The sequence below is a fragment of the Xenopus laevis genome, chromosome 4L (genome assembly GCF_017654675.1).
Source record: "Xenopus laevis strain J_2021 chromosome 4L, Xenopus_laevis_v10.1, whole genome shotgun sequence".
NCBI classification, from domain to species: Eukaryota; Metazoa; Chordata; class Amphibia; order Anura; family Pipidae; genus Xenopus; species Xenopus laevis.
The window spans coordinates 24,473,514-24,494,385 of record NC_054377.1 but is presented as its reverse complement, the minus strand read 5'-3'; the positions used below and the strand labels follow the sequence as shown (position 1 = coordinate 24,494,385).

Sequence of the window (20,872 nt, the reverse complement as noted above, 5' to 3'; positions counted from 1 at the left end):
TGTATATATATAAAGCGAAGGATGAAGCTTGCACTCACAGGTCTTATAAAAAGTTTTCAAGTGTTTATTGAATCAAAAAAACAATTTATGTTTCGGCTAGCACTCTAGCTAGCCGAAACGTTAGTTGTTTTTTTGATTCAATAAAAACTTTTTATAAGACCTATAAGTGCAAGCTTCATCCTTCACTCTACTTCTACCTTTTTGGGCTTTTTGCACCCAGGCAAAATCTACCGTTTTACAAGTTGTGCTGGCTTCCAGGGGTTGGGGGGGCCCGAGTGCACATCCTGGAAGAGATTAGTTATGTTACTGTACGCCCCTGATCCAAAGAAACTCCACTCATTTTGTTGTCATATCCCCACATTTTGGGGGAAATTCACTATGAACTATTCTATGAAAAACACATTATACCTCTTTCCAGTCATAGGATGTTAGCAGTATGTACAGATATGGGGAATGGTCTTTTTGTAAACATGCTCGTACAATCGGCTAACGGTAACTATTTCTGATAATTTTCTTGTGCCAACAAAGCATTCGTTTGTAGGACTGTAATATAAGAAAAGAAAGTAAATTCAAACCAATTACTGAGCTAGAATAATAGCTCTGGCTTAAGCAACGAAATGCAGAAATTTGCACACTATAAAATAATTATAGCATTTTAATGTTTAAGGTGCCACTGTAAAGAGCAAAGAGTTGTGTGTGCAGCACAATGGCATATTAAAAAGTACGTGTATGCTATTTAAAAACATTAGTTCAATTTTATTTACCCTAACAAAAGTAAATAATGACTTTATCTGGAAACATTGTAAGGACCTCCAGTTTAGTGGTTGCCTGACTTTTTTGGTTCAAGCACCCCTTGAAGAACTAACATTTGTTTGGGGTCCCTTTAGCTTGTAACCAGTTAGAGATATAGGAGAACATTGCTGTATTAGCCATTCATTAATAGTTTCAAGAATATCTGGGGAAACAAATCAACTCTTAAGCTGGCCATACAGGGGCCGATAAAAGCTGCCAACAGACCGAGTCAGCAGCTTTTTGGCCTGTGTGTGGGGCCCTCCGACTGGCTTCCCTTATCGATATCTGGGCAGGGTTAAAAATCCCATCGGATTGTGGACCGTATGTGTTCATTGATGCGGTCCCGCAATCCGACCACTGGTTTGACTGCATTATGGGCCCACGATCGGATCAGCCCAATATCACCCACCTCAATGTGGGCATATCGTGAAGAGATCCGCTTGTTTGGCATCATCGCTCAACGAGTGAATCTCACTGTGTATGGCCACCTTAAATCTCATCCTCATTGACTTTGTCTAGAAGAGCAAAAAGGTATTATAACCAAATCTAAGCCCAAATGACCTTGAAACCAAGCCTTCCTGACACTGCTTCAACCTCCCCCAGGGCTGCAGCCCCACCATTTGGGAACTACTGCTTTAAAGTATGCATTACACCAATGGTGCAACAAGGGCAAACTGGCTGCATTGTATATGTTATATTACACTTCCAACTAGCAAAATTTAGCATTAAGACCAAGAGTAATTACTCTAGTCTAGCTAAAATAAAGACAAATACACGTGATAGACATAAATAATATATTTCACCCCAAAAAATATTTTAACAGTTATTCAGCAATACAGTGTATGTATTGCTAATGCATGTTTTAATATTATAAATTAATTAGACAACTTACATTAAATATGTGTGTGTGTGTATATATATATATATATATATATATATATATATATATATATATATATACACATTATATGTATTTTTCATATACATGTTTTCACCTATTTTTTTTTTTTGGTCTTTGTCTTTGTATTCATGACTTAACCAGTTAGTCATTTGGTCACTTGGGCTTTGATATAGCAGGCAAGGTAACCATTGTTATACTTATTCTTCTTGCTTTGTAATCGCTGATATCTATTTTGTCTTCATACAATGCCTCATCTTCACAATGTTCATCCCTTATTTATCCTTGCTGCTTTACTTTCGATGTATGTCTCTTAATTTGTCGGCCCCCCGCAGCGTCATCTCCTGTTTCTAAAACATAGATCCGTCTGTCCATATCCATAAAGTAAAATCTGTCATGGAGGTGACATGATGCAGGAGATGATGGCAGCCGGTTGAAAAAGGAGAAACACACCTTTAAATAGGGCACATATGCACCTTGGCTTTTCACTCTCCCATTAAAATCACAATTGTGGCAGCGTCATGTTGCACCAGTTCCAGATGGTGGCAGTAGTGGAACTTTTAGAATTTGGTTGAATGAACTACATTGATCACAATTTCTTTTTCTCGTTCCCTCAGGGTCACTTTTTGTCGGGCCCTGCAATGAAAAGTCAAAGACAAAGTCATTATGTGTGTTGGTATGATACCTAATCGGTTCCTCTACAACAGAAATTATGGATCGCAGGTTGAAATACCCTAGAAGTATTAAATAAACATACTTAGGAACTCTGCCTGTTTCCCTTATAAATTCAGAACCGAGGAAGGAACATTAGAGTGTGGGTAATAACCAAACTAGAAGCTGGTACCCAGTTATCATTCTTCATTGGTTACAGGTACAGGCCTACATCACATCTTTTCCACCCATAAATGCCTTTCCTTCCTGCTCCTTTATTGCCTATTATAAACACCAACCGTGTGCAGCTGTCCAACCTGTGCTCCTCTAGCCAGAGTTACACTACAAATCCCATCATCTCCAGTCGACCTTTCCATTTCAGAGTGCTGGCAATTGCAGCAAACTCACAGGTAGAGGGCCACAGGATAGATTGCTCTAAAATTAAGCCATTTTATGTATTGCAGCTCCTTATACAAACCAAGTCTTACTCCAAGCTATATACTATATACCCATGGATAATACTGAAATACGTTTTGGACAATACCACAAAAATACACATTCATTATATTATACTTAAAGGAGAACTAAACCCTAAAAATTAATATGGCTAAAAATGCCGTATTTTATATACTGAATTTATTGCACCAGCCAAAAGTTTCAGCTTCCCAATAGCATCAATGATCCAGGACTTCAAACTTGTCACAGGGGGTCACCATCTTGGAAAGTGTCTGCGACACTCACATGCTCAATGGGCTCTGAGCAGCTGTTGAGAAGCTAAGCTTAGGGGTCGTCGCAAACAGAAAATGAGGTTGGTCTGTAATATAAGCTGATGCTACAGGGCTGATTATTAAATTCTGATGCTAGTTGCACTGGTTTCTGTGCTGCCATGTAGTAATTATCTGTATTAATTACTAATCAACCATTTTTCCGTGACATTTATATTATACAGTATATGTACAGCATATTGTGTGTCGGTCCCTAAGCTCAGTAAGTGACAGCAACACAGAGCATGTGCAGTGAATCAGCAGAAAAGAATATGGGGAGCTACTGGGGCATCTTTGGAGACACAAATCTTTACTGCTAAAGGGCTGGGTTGCCTTGGGCTGGTACAGGAGTCCAAATATATTGTACAATACATCTAACCTACTTTTTTAGTTAAACTTTCTCTCTCCTTTAAAGGGAAACTATACATTTGAATATTGCTGTATATATACATTACATAAAACATTCCATATCTAAAACACATAAATATAAATAAAGCATTTTGGTTACCAGATCACTGGAACATTCAGGGACATGTCTAATAAATGCATGTTGCAAGGCTGCAACAATTTAAATTGCAATTAGGACAGCCCTTCACACTGGATTTTCTAGTTATGTGGTAAGCCTACGTTTCATAAAAAATATTGCATGGGAAATGGGATAATCCAATAATCCAATATAAGAAAAACTGTCCTTAAAGGGATCCTGTCATCGGAAAACATGTTTTTTTCAAAACGCATCAGTTAATAGTGCTACTCCAGCAGAATTCTGCACTGAAATCCATTTCTCAAAAGAGCAAACATATTTTTTTATATTCAATTTTGAAATCTGACATGGTGCTAGACATTTTGTCATTTTCCCAGCTGCCCCTGGTCATGTGACTTGTGCCTGCACTTTAGGAGAGAAATGCTTTCTGGCAGGCTGCTGTTTTTCCTTCTCAATGTAACTGAATGTGTCTCAGTGGGACATGGGTTTTTACTATTGAGTGCTGTTCTTAGATCTACCAGGCAGCTGTTATCTTGTGTTAGGGAGCTGCTATCTGGTTACCTTCCCATTGTTCTTTTGTTTGGCTGCTGGGGAGGAAAAGGGAGGGGGGTGATATCAGTCCAACTTGCAGTACAGCAGTAAAGAGTGATTGAAGTTTATCAGAGCACAAGTCACATGACTTGGGGCAGCTGGGAAATTGACAATATGTCTAGCCCCATGTCAGATTTCAAAATTGAATATAAAAAAATCTGTTTGCTCTTTTGAGAAATGGATTTCAGTGCAGAATTCTGCTGGATCAGCACTATTAACTGATTCATTTTGAAAAATGTTTTTTTCCCATGACAGTATCCCTTTAAAGGAAAACTATACCCCCTGAGCAATGTAGGTCTCTATAAAATTATATTGCATAAAACAGCTCATACTTTATGTAAAACCCTGCTTCATGTAAATAAACCATTTTCATAATAATATACTTTTTAAGTAGTATGTGCCAATTGGTAATCATAAATAGAAAATCGCCATTTTAAAAAAATAAGGGCTGTCCCATGGGATTGTAGGATTCACGCTGCACAAAACATACCAAACAAACCATATATGTTAGGTCACATAAGCCAATTAACAGACAAATTAAAGACACTTCTTCCTGTTACAGTTGTAGTATTTTTGGTCAGGTGATGTCTGAGACAGCACACAGACTATCACGAAATGGTGGTTCAAGACAAGAGATGTAAAAGGGCAATGTTTATGTAACACATTTTTGGACTATACAGGCCAAACGGGGTTAATGTCCAGCTAGTGATTAGAGCATGGGTTACATGTGACTCTGAAAAGCAAGAAAACACTGGCACAACTTGCAATGGCCATGCCATTGCATCCGCAATAAATGAGCAAGGGGTTTCCCTGCTAGAAGTAACCCAAGTTGTGCTAGTGTTTTCTTGCTTTTCACGTGGACTTTGAGGTTGCCAACGCCTCCTTCACTGAGCACCTGGGACTCGTACGGATTGGGAAGGCCAGGGTGTGCGAGGGTAATTTCTTTCCTAATTACATGTGACTCTAACACTTAATGTAGGGCCTTCGCTAAATGGAAGATTAAAGGTGTGGTGTAGGGCACTACAACTCCCACAGTCTACTGTGCAATAAAAATATAAAAGAATGGACGCCAGGAGGTTTTTGACCCACAGGGTTCCTCACAAATAATGAGGCATATGCAGATTTACATTAGCAGGATAGAACAGGTTGGATGAGACAGCTGAGAATGTGACTCCCCTGAGGATGTAGTCAAGTAGTAAGGCAGACCTCCAGGAAGATATACCTTGAAATGGTTCGGATCCCACCCAGCGGAGTGGTCAGGGAGAAGAATCTAAGCCTAACACCCTATCCACTGTGGTCCCTTCACTAAAGGCGATCTAGGAGCATTGGGAAGCTACTCCCATCCATCCTCGATGGAGCACAAAGCTGCTCTTTCTCTTTCTCCTCACTATCTTACTCTCCTAGAGAGTCTATAACAGATATTAGCCTGTCTCTAGTTGGCCTCGTTCACGGGGTCCCTGCTCCCCGACTTGTGTCTCTAGAGGTACTGATCCTTCTAGGGCAAAAGGGCTTTACTGGGCCTCGGTGTACCCAAGCTCAGTGGAACATTCAGATGGTTAGGACACCAGAAGCCAAAGAGGAAGATCCATCCCTTTCCAAGCACTATATAAAAGTGTGGCAGTAAGTGGTTATTACACCTCTTGGTGATAGGCGAACTGGATACAGCAACTAGGGAAATGAGGAAGGGTGGGGATTTAAAGCCATAGGGGCATATTAACCCTATGGGTCCCTACATTTACTTAAATATAGTAAAGTCCAGTCCAGTTTGGTAAGATTTTTAAATATGCCACTTAATTTGATATAAACTATCTGTATTCATTTTGGGGGTATATTTGTCCTTTAAGTACTTAACGCTTGAGGAACTGCATTCCACTCATACCACAAATACATTCTAAGTTACATTAGCCAATGAATAAACAGAGCTGTGTCTTTTACTCCCACGTTTTTCTAGTTACAGGTAGAATCTGCATTATTTCCTGTAGTGATCAGTTAATGACACACAGAAAATCACAAAATGGCGGCTCAAGCTAAAAGATGTAGAGGGGCAATATTTACTGATATGTATATGACAATTTCCTAAGAATCTATAATAGGTCGGTTAATATAATATACATTATCAGTTGGTAAATTATTAATTTTTAAGATATATTTTTCTATATTTTATTTTTCTTAAGCTGTATTAAATATACAAACTTGTTCTTCAAAGCACTGACCTGTCTTCCACTTCCTGTATGGTGTCTGGGAGGGGTGCATTGTGCAGTTCAGGCAGGAAGAGAGCAGAGATCCCAGAGACCATAGAAGATACTCCAAACAGCAGTAAGGGAAGAAAAGGATATGAACTCCTGGCCATCAATACTACTGGAGAAACGATGCCCCCAAGACGAGCCATCATGGTGGTAAGGCCCATACCGCTCTGCCTGCAAATCAAAAGAAAATGTAGGCTCTCCTTTTATAGTGAAGCAGAATGAGAAAAGAAATTCCACTAAACCAGGTAAATAATTCAGTGATCTACTGTATATCATATACTGTAGATATGATATTGTTCCAAGGGGGACGCTAATAATGGCATCACATATACACTATATTTTAAAGATAATGTTTGCCTATATATTTACTCTTAGAATTAAATGTATTTATGCACTAGTTGTACTCTAGTTTAGATGTTAGCTCAAGCTTAGATTAGTCTCTCCACCTAATAAAATGTACCAGTCTTCAAATTGCTCAGCAGACAGAACTCCAGCCATTTACCTTATTGACTTTAGACTCAATAGAATTTTTCATGGGACCCAGGGTGTTATTTTCCCCTAGAATTTAAAGGCTCATATATGTAGACTTTTTTTTTTTCATATGCATTATGTGTGTTAAAGTGCATGATCAAGTTGATTCCATTCTATTCTATCTTGTACCACCATCATTCATAGCTGAATTTCAGCAAATTCCATTGCATTTATTACCAATTTAATGTACTCTTTTTATGCATTTATACAAAATAAAGTTGAAAATTCATGTTGAGCTCACAAAACAATTTATATACTTGTTTATAAAAATGCATCTAAACACAACATTTACTTTGTGATCTGATTAACAAGCATTTAAATAGATGCACATTCAGAAATCTGTGTGTAAGAGCCCTGAAGAGTGAAAATGTGGCAATACAAAGGCTGAAAAATCTGCCAACACAGATGGCTTGGCAAGGACTGCATTGGCGCATTTAATCAGTCCTTAACCAATGGGTCTATGTATCATAGACCAACAATCAGATCAACCCAATTTGGGCATGTGGGTGCACACTTGGGCAGAGATCTCTTTGTTTTGAAACCTCCCTAAATGAGAAAATCTCAATGGAAGGGCTTGAGAATTTTAAACAGTTCAGTTTCAAATGCCAAAATTAATGTTTAGATTTTATTGACATCTCATGTAAGATGCATATTTTACAAAAAATTCAGTAGAACACAGATAGCAGGGGGTTGCATGGAACATTTCTGTTTAATAATCATTTTCTTTGAAACCTACCTGACTACTGTAGGAAACAGCTCTCCACTATAGAGGTAGGAACACAGTGATGAGGCAGAGAGGCAACCCTTGCCTAGGACCACTAAAACTATTCGTAGCAAGGGAAAATCTGAAACATACAGAGGAGTTACTTTAGAAGAATATATATATATTCCCTTATGACATATTTATGTATATATACTGCAAAATGACAGGTTTAGCAAACACAGCAATGCATAACAGGCACAGAATCCATGGGAAATTCCTCTACAGTTCCCAGTCCCAAGAGAAGCAGGATCTAAATGTAGGACATTTGGAGGTTAATTGCTACAATATGTTTCTCAATGTCGAGGAAATGCCTCTGGTAACACTATTTCTATCTGGACTTTAAAGGGATACTGTCATGGGGAAAAACATTTTTTCAAAATGAATCAGTTAATAGTGCTGCTCCAGCAGAATTCTGCACTGAAATCCATTTCTCAAAAGAGATTTTTTTATATTCAATTTTGAAATCTGACATGGGGACATTTCCCAGCTGCCCCAAGTCATGTGACTTGTGCTCTGATAAACTGCAATCACTCTTTACTGCTGTACTGCAAGTTGGAGTGATATCGCTCCCCTCCCTTTTCCCCCGCAGCAGCCAAACAAAAGAACAATGGGAAGGTAACCAGATAACAGTTCCCTAACACAAGATAACAGCTGCCTGGTAGATCTAACACTCAAAAGTAAAAACCCATGTCTCACTGAGACACATTCAGTTACATTGAGAAGGAAAAACAGCAGCCTGCCAGAAAGCATTTCTCTCCTAAAGTGCAGGCACAAGTCACATGACATGGGGCAGCTGGGAAATTGACAAAATGTCTAGCCCCATGTCAGATTTCAAAATTGAATATAAAAAAATCTGTTTGTTCTTTTGAGAAATGGATTTCAGTGCAGAATTCTGCTGGAGTAGCACTATTAACTGATTCATTTTGAAAAAAAATTTTTTTCCCATGACAGTATCCCTTTAAGAAAACCATCTTCTGTATTTACTTTGCATTTCTTCGTCTGAATGTTATTACTATTTTGTAATTATTGCTCTAACTATTAGTCTCCTACTCAGGGCACTGAGCAATGTTGGACTCCATCCTGTCTGTATCTAGCAGCATGCATGCTGATCTTTATCTTATCGACTCTTTTACACTTCAGACCAGGATCAGTCATTGTTTGGCTGGACACTTTAGCCAAAAATCTCAACACACAGTTGCTCCCCAGACATGGTCATTGCTCCCAACTTCTCAAAGACTAAAGGTGGCCATAGGCGTAACTATTACGATCTTCCATTGGTCTCAGAAAAGATCCTGTGTTTTCACTATAGACATTCAGCAGTAAACAGTGACCAAAAATGTTTCCAACCTGGCCGAACACTCTTAAAAAGGGATAGTTCAAGGCATTTCATGCATCTTGATTCTGAACAACTGGGTTAAAGGCAAGTAGCTGTAATTCTGCAATACTTAGACTAAGCTTCTACCCTTGCCAACTTACCTTGAGGTATGGCCAGAGTCAAAAGGAGTAAGGCTCCAGCACAAAAGAGCGTTCCAGACTGCACACATCGCCTGCCAAGGAAGCTGAGGGCTATAGTGGACATTAACTTGGCAATGAGGTCTATAGCTCCAAAAATGACCTGGACCACATGAGGGCCATAGCTGAAGACAGGCAGATCCATAGAAAGGCCAAAATATGACATATTGATGGAAAAACTGGAAAATGACAGAAATAAAGCTTTAGCAAGAAAAGTAAATGCCCACAAGTTTCTAAAATTACTTGTTTACCCAGTATTTTCCAAGCTGATTATATAGATATTGACATCAAAAATCAGTTGCAGTGAGTACTTGTATCTCATTTAGGTATGCCCCAAATAATGTCAGATTTATTTAAATGCAGGGGGGCATAGTGCTACTGACCTTATACACAGCATACAACAGGAGATCCTTCTCATGCCTGGGGTCCGAAACAGGTCAAACCAGGAGGAGGAGGAGGCCAATTTAGGGTTTTCATTTTTAGATGATTCTTCTTGTACCTCACACTGCAACATCTGTGGGTAGAGAAGGCATGCACTTGAAACATCTATGTGTTTTATAATATCTAACAGTCCACATGAAACAAATGATTTGATGCCCATAAATCCTAGGTAGTGGCCCACTTTTTGCACTTTGCACCATGTGTCCCTATCAAGATTTGGGGGTGTTTTTGTTTGCAGTATTCACAGCACATGCTAGAAATGTATTTGTATATATGGGTTTGTGGTAGGTAGGGTGTGGGCATCCCTTGAATGTACTTGTTTTGTAATATCTAACAGTCTACATGAAACAAATGATTTGATGCCCATAAATCCTAGGTAGTGTCCCACTTTTGCACTTTGCACCATGTGTCCCTATCAAGATTTGGGGGTGTTTTTGTTTGCAGTATTCACAGCAAATGCTAGAAATGTATTTGTATATATTGGTTTGTGGTAGGTAGGGTGTGGGCATCCCTTGAATGTAATTGTTCCTCATTCAAATGTGCCAGATAATGAGCACCATGGGCAAGAAGCAGGAGGTCTTGGCCACCCTAGGAAGACAGAACTGTGCTCTGCTGCTTTTCCCTCACTTTTAGGGGGTTATTTACTAAACTCAGAATGTATCTCATTATTTTATTTAAAAAAAACCACAAACAAATTGAGTTTTTGCCCCAAAAAGCCAGACTAGATACATTTGAGCTTTAGTAAATAACCCCCTTAAAGTCCTATGTGATGTTGCTCTACGAAACTACTCTGCATCATGTTGTTTTCTGATCTCTCTTCTTTGTGACACATTTCTCCCTTTTGTATTAGCTTTCTTACATCCAGGCTGATTTTCTGTCCCTCTTCTTTTCTTCCATTCAGTTTTGCAACTCTCTGCAGATTTTTTAGTGCTTTTTCTGGCTTGTTGTTTACCATTAGCCAACGGAGAGATTCGGGTAGCCACCTACAACGTATAGAGAGAAGTTAAGTGAGAATGCAATTCATGTAACTGATGATTATGATGAGCAAAATACATTTTTCCAATTTGTTGTTTTTGCTTCAAGGAGAACTAAAGCTTAGCAAAGAATTACCGTTGAAATGCTGCAACTTAGGGGGGTATTTACTAAAACTAAAATGTATCTAATTTTTTTATTAAAACAAAGTCGAAAAATCAGTTAAAAAAAGTCAGTGCCGGAAAAGTCTTGACAAAAAAAAAAAGTCTCTAAAAATTAGAATTTTTTTTTCTTCGAAAAATTCGAGTTTTTCCCTTTAAAAACCCAACCAGAAAAATTGAGGTTTATTAAATAGGCCCCTTAATGTTTTGGTATTTTGTACCAGCCTAAGGCCACTGCAGTCTTTTAGCAAGGAAGATTTTTTGCCTCTGAAGATGCCCTCAGTAGCTCCCCATCTTGCTGATTCACAGCCCATGCTCTGGGCTGCTGTCAGTTACTGTATAAGAAATTAATTCCAATTTAAATTACATGACAGTTCAGGAACCAGTCAGAATTCAAAAATCAGATTTTATAGCAACTGACCCACATTTTCTGCTTGATTATTTCGGGCGACGTTTAGATTCTTAACAGCTGCCCAGAGCATGGTGAGCATGTGCAGCGTCACTGACACTAAAAAGATGGCTTAACAAAATCCAACATGGGGAGCTCCTGTGGACAGCTTTAAAGGCCTGGATCATTACAGTTATAGGGCTGCTGAACCCCTGGGCTGAAACAGTAGGTAGATAAAATACAGTGTTTATGGAGATATTAATTTTGCATCTCTGAAATCAGTCACATGTTATTTTCTTTTTTTGAAAACTGTATGCAATAAAATACAAAACAAATTGATCTTGGTAACACTAAAGGCTTTCCTCTAGTTACTTTTGGTGTATAGTTGGCCATACTTGTATATTATCAATATTTTCTATGAGTATTTAGGCCATACTTACTTAGAGCTATAGATATGGGTTAGTTCATTGATTGGACAGGTTTGAATATTTCATCTATCTATGCACCAGCTAACAATACATGGTGCAATGCCAGATGAGGCAGTCAAGAGGAGCCTCAGTTTGTAAATTGAAGTAGACTGACCAAAGCACAGTGCTGATTGATTGCTATGGGTTCAATAACTGAATTTGTTAGTAAATTAGTTCTTAAGCCTTTATTCTGGAAAGTGGAAGGTTACCTACAGTACAAGTGTGATATTGCCATTTCTCCTAAAGTGTTTAAGGAACCACAGTTAAATGCTCTCTAGGGCGACTTAAATGCTCTTTATAGCAAGGATTCACAGGGTATAGCTCTGTGTATGCTTAGTAAATGTTTTATACGTATAAAGGGTATTATACAAATATTTTAGTCTAGGCTAGGGAAGCACTGTGACCTTTCCATCATAATCTCACTTCCTGATCTCTTTCTCCAAACATATCTAACTAGCTATTGATGCTTATCATTTGTACCAGCTTACCAGGAATAGAGAAAGAAGATAAAGAAGGGCAAGGAAATGGCCAGCTGCAACCAACGCCAGTCTCTTAGGGCATATGCAAACCCTGCCAACAGCACCTGTCCAGATGTACTGCAGTAACCCTGTATGGCGACAACCAGGGTACGGGACTTTGGGGGAACCAGCTCTAAGCCTATAATGAGTTGAGAGTATAGATATTATGAGTAATCATCAGATAAAGAATACTTGAAAACATAGTATATCGTTTACCCTTAATGTTGCTGATACAACTGCAATTTATGTAATGGATCTAGATGACAAAAACGCTATACAAAGCTATTTTCAGTTATCTTAAAATATGTCATAATGCCCCTACAATATAGCAATCTATGGTTTGATACCATGCTGTTTTGAGGATAAACTAATTCATTTCAAATAGTCTTTGTGAACTTGTTGATCAGCAACTGATATGTACTGATAAGGTCAGCTAGTACTGAGCAAGTCTGGCACAAGGTTGTCTCCTTTCCTTATTTCTCATGAATGGCACTGGCAGAAAGGTCCTGAACAAACCCTTACAAATGAGGCCCCATAATGTCAATGATATTAATGTGGGTAGGTTAGATGAGCAGCGTATAGGCTCCAAATCAGAGGCTTTGCTGGAACATCGGCAATATTATCTTTGATGCTTAAATGTCCACACATGATACCTCATCTGATAATGCTGGATAGAATCTGCACACTTTCTGCTTTCTGTTATTGGTTTTACACTATGGCAGCTTGCCATCACTTATGTAGACAGATAATAAATCAAACAAATTATCTAGATATAGTTCCACAACCAAACAACCAGCCTGTCTAGATTCTTCCTTACTGCATCCTGTTCTGACGCTTACCACTGGTTAAAATATATAACAAAAGGAAGCCTGAACCAACCTGTGATGTGAAAAAAAGCACTGAGCAGTGATCCTGCTTGGTTCCAACTTCCTTTCTCTGTATGTTTTTTTTCTACTTTTTATTTAAAATCTTATTATTTTTTTATTCAAAATATGCATACACTTTGGTGGTCAAAGATAGTTAAATACACAGTATTGAATAGGAAGTGCACTTCTTCTCTATATGTTTCTTTTGTACATGTAGAGGACTTGCTTTGCACCAGATCTATTCAGCACCATATGAATATGTTGTTTATGGTCGTTCAAATGTTGTATCCTGTAAACCTGATTATCCTATAGCCTGGAAAGACTTACTCAAGCAGAAGTAATTGAGTAGTAGTCCAGACAATCCAACACCTAATAATAGTCGGAAGCAGCAATAGGTACTAAAATTGGGAGAAAATGCAGCTCCGGTGCCCATCACGCCGATCATAAAGAGAGAGCACAGCAAAATGACACGACGCCCATACCTGCAGAGAAAAGGGGCCTTAAATTATTAAGAAAACTGATTTTGGAAACTAATATGTTTGTTAGATGCCAAGGTGAAAAAACATAAATAAAACAGTACTGTGCCAAAATAAAATAACACATCTCCCTTTTAATAGATGCTTGCAGTTGGAACTACTGCTTGAAAGACAAGGAAAGGCTTCATACACTTGGGGTGCCAAATGGTAGGCACCCCAAGTGATTGTATTGACTTACCTGAAACCCCGGGCTGGTGCTTCTATCAGCAGAAAACTGGTTATACCAGTGAGCACCATGGAGCGATCCTCTTTCGTCTCTGCTATTTCGTTCAACTGCGCATACATTTGCCCCGAGAAATTTGAAGAAAGAAAAAGCCGGAAGAGGATTGATCCGTGGTGCTTACTGGCCCAGGCTGGTGCAGTTTTCTGCTGATAGGAGCAATGGCCCGGGGTTTCAGGTAAGTCAATACAATCACTTGGGGGTGCCTAACATTAGGCACCCCCAAGTGTACAAAGCCTTTCCTTTACCTTTTAATTCCAGTTCAAATGCAAGGGCTTCTATGGATAATCAGAAATTGTGTCCACTGACATGTTGAAGTTAAATGTGGTCTTTGTTTGGCCAATAAAGATTGTCACCATCTCACCAAAAGTTGCAGCATACCACAATTCTGGTGCAGTGGTACAGATGGAAACTGCATCCAATAATCAGTAGGCATGGTTTCTGAATGCCTGTGTTCCTTTGGATGCATTTTCCAGCTGAACTTACTATATATGGAACCAGGCTGGGACTGGGATTCAAAATAGGCCCTGATATTTAACTACACAGAGGCCCAAAAAGCCCCCAACAAGCCCAATAAATATTGACTTTCTATGGCATCTTACAGAAGCCCCTCTGGCTGAAAACCATAGAAAACCAGTCTGGGCCAATATGGAACCATGCACAACTGAAGCTGATACCTGTACTTACCTATCAGAAAGGTGACCAAATATCAGCGCACCCAGTAGAACTCCAGCCATAAAAAGAGATTGTGCAAGTTCCTTCAGAGACTCCAAACCACACACAAGGTCCCACTGAAAAGCAATAAAAGATTAAAAATAAACTCCCATGCAGTTATTAACAGCACTGTGCAAACAATTACATTATATAACTTCCACTTTCCATGTGCACCCGTTTTAATCTTCACATATATAGTCAGGGTTGTTAGAGGGTATATTTAAATAGACAGATATATAGATAGACAGCCAGATATAAAAATAGAAGGATGCTCTTGTTTCTGTGTATAAATGAGAAGTATCTGTATGCTGAGCCTGAACAACTTGAACTGTATAATTACACTGATTAAATGAGTACACTGTTGTTAAAGTGATTATGAAGGGCAATACTTAAAATGATTTAGTAAAGAGATTGACTTTGACCATATGTTTTCTGTGATTTTAAGCTACTTCTATTATTCTCATTTAATGGGGCTAGTTAAAGCTAACTGCTGATTGGTTGGGCTGGCTCACAGGCATTTTTACATTAACCCTGTCATATGTTCCTGGATGGTGCAAAATAACTGCTGTGATTCGTTATTTGGTAGCCCCTATGTGGAGTGACAGCCAACAGGAGGCTCTGTTTGGCAGTACATCTGGTTTTTATGCAACCAAAATTTGTCTCCAAGCCTGGGATTCAAAAATAAACACCTGCTTTGAGGCCACTGGGAGCAACATTCAAGGGGTTGGTGAGTAACATGTTGGGGATCACTGATACAGTAAATCAGAATTAGGATATATAACTTTGTAGATTTCTGTTCCAATAGAGTTGAAGGGGTGACTACGTTTTTTATAACACTTTTTTTTATAGTTTTTGAATTTGACCCTTTCCAGCTTTCAAATGGGGTCACTGACCCCCAATTAAAAACAAATGCTTGGTAAGGCGACATATTTAAAGTTATTGCTACTTTTTATTACTTATTTTTCTATTCATGCCCTCTCCTATTCATATTCCAGTCTTATTTATATCACTATGTATGGCCGCCAGGGTAAATTGGACCTTAGCAACCAGAACTGGAGAGCTGCTTAATAAAAAGCTAAATAACTCAAAAACTAGAAGTAATAAAAAATTAAAAACATTTGCTATTGGTCTCAGATTATCAATCTCTACACCATGCCAAATCTTTATTTTACGGTGAACAAGGCCTATTGATGAATTTAGTGCCTTCCACCATTAAGAGTGATATATATGCCATGTATATTGAATATGAATCTACCTTACCTCTGTCACGATGGTAGAGGAGAAGATGCTTTTGTCATAGGCCCAGCCTGTTTTGCATGATTCCATCATTACTATTCCTGTATCGTTAACAGCCACTCTCTGACATATCTCATGGCCAAGCTTTTGTATCGCAGGGTTGAATTCATCAGTAACATTGGCTTTGCAGTGATAACCAGGGACTCCTGCACTGAAATTTTGCACAAGGTTGTGGCCATAGATAAAAAGCACAGGGATGGAGAGGAAAATGACCGTGAGAATCTGGAACAGTCCCATGCTGCCCACCTTTTCCAAGAGCTCAGAGAAGGCCATATTCGAAGGCCAACAAACACAAGACTAAAGAGTTATTGTGCTGATGATGGTGATAAGCTGATGTCCCAGTTGAAAGAATAAGAAGTTATGAAGAGATATACAGTGCTTAGCTGCAAACAGTTTGCTCCAGATTCTGTGTTAAAGGTAATTCTCTTTAAATTCTCTTTAAAGACCAGTCAAAAATCTGAACGAAAATATATCCAGCTGCAATGCCCTGGACAACAGCCCAAGTTATGATGGATGAAAGTTATTATATTTAATGAATGTACAAGTTTAGCTCTGTTTTTCTCAGAATCTGTGCAAGATGTAGCTGATATATTGTAGTCAGGTGGAGGTCTTCACAGTTATCTCTCTGGTTATTGTTAGATTAAAAGGACGATCTTTGTTCTTTCTAGACAAAAGATAAAAATATGAAAATTTGTCTTGGTAGATTCAATAAGAAAAGGTCAGGCTTAAGGTACTGGTATTTCAACCCTGTAAAAAAGCACTATGTTGTACAAGCAAGTAAAAAGAAAGTGTTATGTATGAGCTGATTGTAAGACAGATATCCTGTATATATAATATATTCCTAATATGTATGAGCAAAGCTTAAGAAATATATCATCTGGTAAATAGTATTAAAAAGTCATCGCAGTTCAGACCTTAAAACAAAGGCAAAAAGCTGAGTTTTGTTGTAAGGAGCAGGTCTCTCTTCATAGCATAGACAGTCTCTGGATGCGCTTAGGTGGACAAAAAATGCAGTCTATTTTTATAGTCAACCCTGTTAAACGTTTATCCAATATCAGTTGCCAAATGTCACAATTATGATGACTCTTCCTAATATAGTACCGGATGTCACAGCATTTAAGTGGAACCTTTAACCTTTCCCAGTTTGTCATTATAATGAAGATCATTGTGTGTCAATAGCATTGGGAAGCATAGTTAAGTATTATGTGTGTGTTTACACAAACATGCATAGACATACACAGTATGGCATGAACAGGGGTGCTAGTATTACATTAAAGGGATCATTTACTTTTCTTCTGGAAAGTTTGTGGCCATCCACAATCCACTTTTAGCTGTGCTGTGACCTAGCGCTAGGGATGCACCGAATCCACTATTTTGGATTCGGCCGAACCCCCGAATCCTTCTAGAAAGATTCGGCCAAATAGCGAACCAAATCCTAATTTGCATATGCAAATTAGGGGTGGGAAGGGGAAAACTTTTTTTAATTCCTTGTTTAATGACAAAAAGTCACATGATTTCCCCCTGCCCCTAATCTACATATGCAAATTAGGATTCGGATTCAGTTCGGCCGGCAGAAGGATTTGGCCGAATCGAATCCTGCTGAAAAAGGCCGAATCCCGAGCCAAAACCAGGATTCCGTGCATCCTTACTTAGCGCCAAGTACAAAATCTGCTGCAATGTGCAGCTTCAGGGGGGTCTCCATTGGAGTCCTCTTCCATTCTCTTACATGCATCTGAATGGCATGTGAGTTGAGAATGGGAAGGGGAAAGGGCTTAATTGCATGTGTGTTTGATTTGAAAATTCATCAGTGCATAATTATAAGCTATAAACTTGACATCACCGGGCATTTGGCAATGCCAAAATAGGGGTAATATCAAACATTTTGTCCCCTTCTATAGAGTGACAAAGCGGTTGGGGGTTGAATCGTCCTTTGTGCTATTATCTAAATGATTTTACTGTCCCAGTTCGTATATCACATTATCTGCCAGACTGATCCGTAGAAAACAGTAAGCCAAGTATCAGCCCAAACGTTGCTTATTCTGATTCCTTATTCGCCTGCACCCGGAACCATTGTGCCAGCCCTTACATTCCATATATTTTCAGGGGGGACTCCCTTTTATGGCAGATGTGTTAGAGCTTACTAAAATAATCGACTCAAGCACAAATAAAATGTAACAAAATAGCTGACTTTGGCTCAAATCCTGCATTTAGTGAAAGATTTCTGGGGACTTTAAAAGAATGAGCTCTAATATATCTTCTAGGCAAAATGAGTCCCCCCTCAAAGGCTGCATTGGACCTATCAGACTCCCAACTCCTGCATGAAAAGACAATGAAGAGAGATGCTGAAATGGAGAGAGCGGAGATTAACTTGATTATTTAAAAAACTGGTCAAAATTTTTAATTCATTATATTTAGAAAATGTCTTATTTTAGTATGATGAAGCTTATAGCAAATTTTCATTTCCGCTGGATATCTGATGCTGGAACCCTACCTTCCCCACAAACCTATTCGCTTGATTTTGAATTAGCTGTTTAAGAATTTCTCGTAAAATATTTTCTTTACTTAGATCCCCTGCCGAGAGAGAATTTAATTCATGCTTTACTGCTCTCTGTTTGCTGCAGTGATAATTGCTGTATTAGATGGATATCTACATGTTAATTATGTACACACATTGTTGTGGTGCTTTTATTTATTTTAGGTACAAAACTGAAAACATTTTTTTTTGTTTAAAGGGAAAGTGACACTAATTCTAGACACAGTTTGTCCAGGTGGCATTCATTTACTTATAGATTCTGTATATTAATTGTTAGTACTGATCCTAACAGATTATCCAATAATGATCAGCGCCCTAAGGCTGGCGAAGGAGTCCAACAATAAAAAAGGGAAATAGTAAAAGAATATATTATTTAGTACTTGTGCTACTTAAAGCATACCTCAACCTTTTTGTGCTGCAAAATGTTTTTGACCACGCCCATTTTGTGTCCGCAGTTTTATTTTTTGTTTAGGTCCTTGAGATTGGGAGAGGGCAGGGCTGATCCTATCACATGTGGGGCCCAATTGGGACCATGTTGGCGGGGCCCCTAGACAAAGTGTTGCTGGCTACTGACACACCAAGTATTTAGGAAAATAAGGGCATACAGGCACAAAATAGAAAAGAAAGGGGCAGACAAGGTAACATAATAGGGGCACACAGGGTAAGAGAGAGAGGGAGGAAATAGGAGAGTGGACTGGGCCAATTAGTTTGGGGCTGGGCCGATTCAGCTTGGGAGCAGGCTTGGTTGGATTGGGGGCAGGCAGGGCCTATCAAGGTTGGAGGAAAGCTGGGCCTATGAGAGTTGGGGGCAGGCTAGACCTATGGATTTGGGGATGGGCTGGACTCTCAAAGTTGGGGGCAGGACAGGCAGCATCATGTGCTGAGGGAAATATTATCTGTGCTGCCCTGTGGTGCGGGGCCCCCCAGAGGTGCGGGGCCCAATTGGTCCAATTGGCCTAAGGCCGGCCCTGGGAGAGGGGTCTGGCTCGGCACCGGGCCAATCCAACACTGCACTTCTGGTGATTGGGTAGCCGGCAACCCTGATCCTAACAGAACCTGGGTATGTGACATGGTTGCTGTTAAAGGAACACCACAAATGAAAGTATTTTAAAGGAATGACAATATAATGTACTGTTGCTCTGCACTGGTACAACCGGGGTTGTTTGCTTCTATAGACTACTATAGTTTATATTAACAAGCTACCGTGTAGCCATGGGGCAGTTATTCAACCACAGGATACACAGTAGATAACAGATACTTTCTGAAGAATCCCATTGTATGCTACAGATCTTATCTGATATCTGCTGTGTATCCTGTGCTTTTTCTCCTTTTTTAGCTTTGAATGGCTGCCGCCATGGCTACACAGCAGCTTGTTTATATAATGTATAGTTGTGTTTCTAAAGCAAAAACACTAGTTTTATCAGTGCAGCACAGCAGTACAATATATTTTCATTACTTTAAAGGGCATGTAAAGGCAAAAAAATTAAATCCCATTTTTACTTTCTTTAATATATTTTAATTAAAAAAATGTGTACCGTTTTTATAACAAACCTGACTGTATGCAGTGAAATTCTCCCTTCATTTACTGCTGTAGATAGTAATTGTCAGATGGTCTATAACTGCTGAGCAGGGAAACAATCATACTTATGAACAGCAGGGGGAGCCCCCACCTTACTTCCCAGCCATGCAGAATTCAAGCAGCTTTGTTTATGATGATCCCTAAGCAGCCCAGACCACACTGAGCATGTGCACAGACTAGGTCTTGAAAAGATGTTTAACAAAGTTACAAGATGACAGTCCCCTGTGGCCAACTTTGAAAGCATAAATCATTTGTTTGATTAGGCTTGTGGTGCAGTAAGTTCATGTTTATATTTAGTATACAAAATACAGCATTTCTAGCCTTATTCTATTTTAGACTTTACATGCCCTTTAAGGCACTTACATATTTTGGTGTTACTGTTCCTTTAACTAACAGGCTGAGGGACACACAGTCCTCCTCTCATGATCTGGTTTGACACAAAGGAGGAACTGGAGGAAACTGCTTTCTTGATGACTTGCTGAGCCATAACGAACCATGATGTCCAACAACCTATTTGTGGATAAGTCACTGTTTGCTTCAGTTTGTTCAGCAGGTGCTGCTACTTTAGTGATGTCATTGGTGTTATCATTAGCTGCCTTCAAGCTACTTTATAATTGTCCCTGTCTTAAAGGCATAATTGCTGTGTTGAGACTTTGCCACACAAACTGGGCTGAATCTCAGCCTCATCCAAAAGCCTGACAACTAAAAATTTTTTAAAAAAACAACAACACCATTTTTTCTTTTCATTGAGGCTGTCCTCTATCTTGTAAGCACTGGCTTATATGGAAATGCTGATTGCATTTTGTATTCATAATACTGTAACATATGAGGGAACATAAAGAGGTAATACACAGAACCAGTGGCATAGCACCTCCCCTATCACCTGTGTCTGCACTCACACTCATATCCACCATTCTCCTTACCTTAAGGGTAAGGACACACTGGACGA

General features: G+C 39.0%; 1 protein-coding gene across 1 annotated transcript; it reads right to left on the bottom strand.

The window, feature by feature from the left end:
- Positions 1 to 1,762: 1,762 nt before the first annotated feature.
- slc22a8l.1.L (solute carrier family 22 (organic anion transporter), member 8-like, gene 1 L homeolog) lies at positions 1,763 to 16,801 on the bottom strand. Its single transcript, XM_041589989.1, has 11 exons — positions 16,726 to 16,801; positions 15,776 to 16,475; positions 14,489 to 14,592; positions 13,373 to 13,527; positions 12,150 to 12,318; positions 10,533 to 10,656; positions 9,616 to 9,746; positions 9,197 to 9,411; positions 7,694 to 7,802; positions 6,394 to 6,597; positions 1,763 to 2,326 (listed from the first exon to the last, which is right to left on the bottom strand). The coding sequence occupies exons 2-11, from the start codon at positions 16,082 to 16,084 to the stop codon at positions 2,251 to 2,253; spliced, it is 1,596 nt and encodes a 531-aa protein (XP_041445923.1). The 5' UTR covers positions 16,085 to 16,475; positions 16,726 to 16,801; the 3' UTR covers positions 1,763 to 2,250.
- Between the last annotated feature and the right edge of the window lie 4,071 nt (positions 16,802 to 20,872).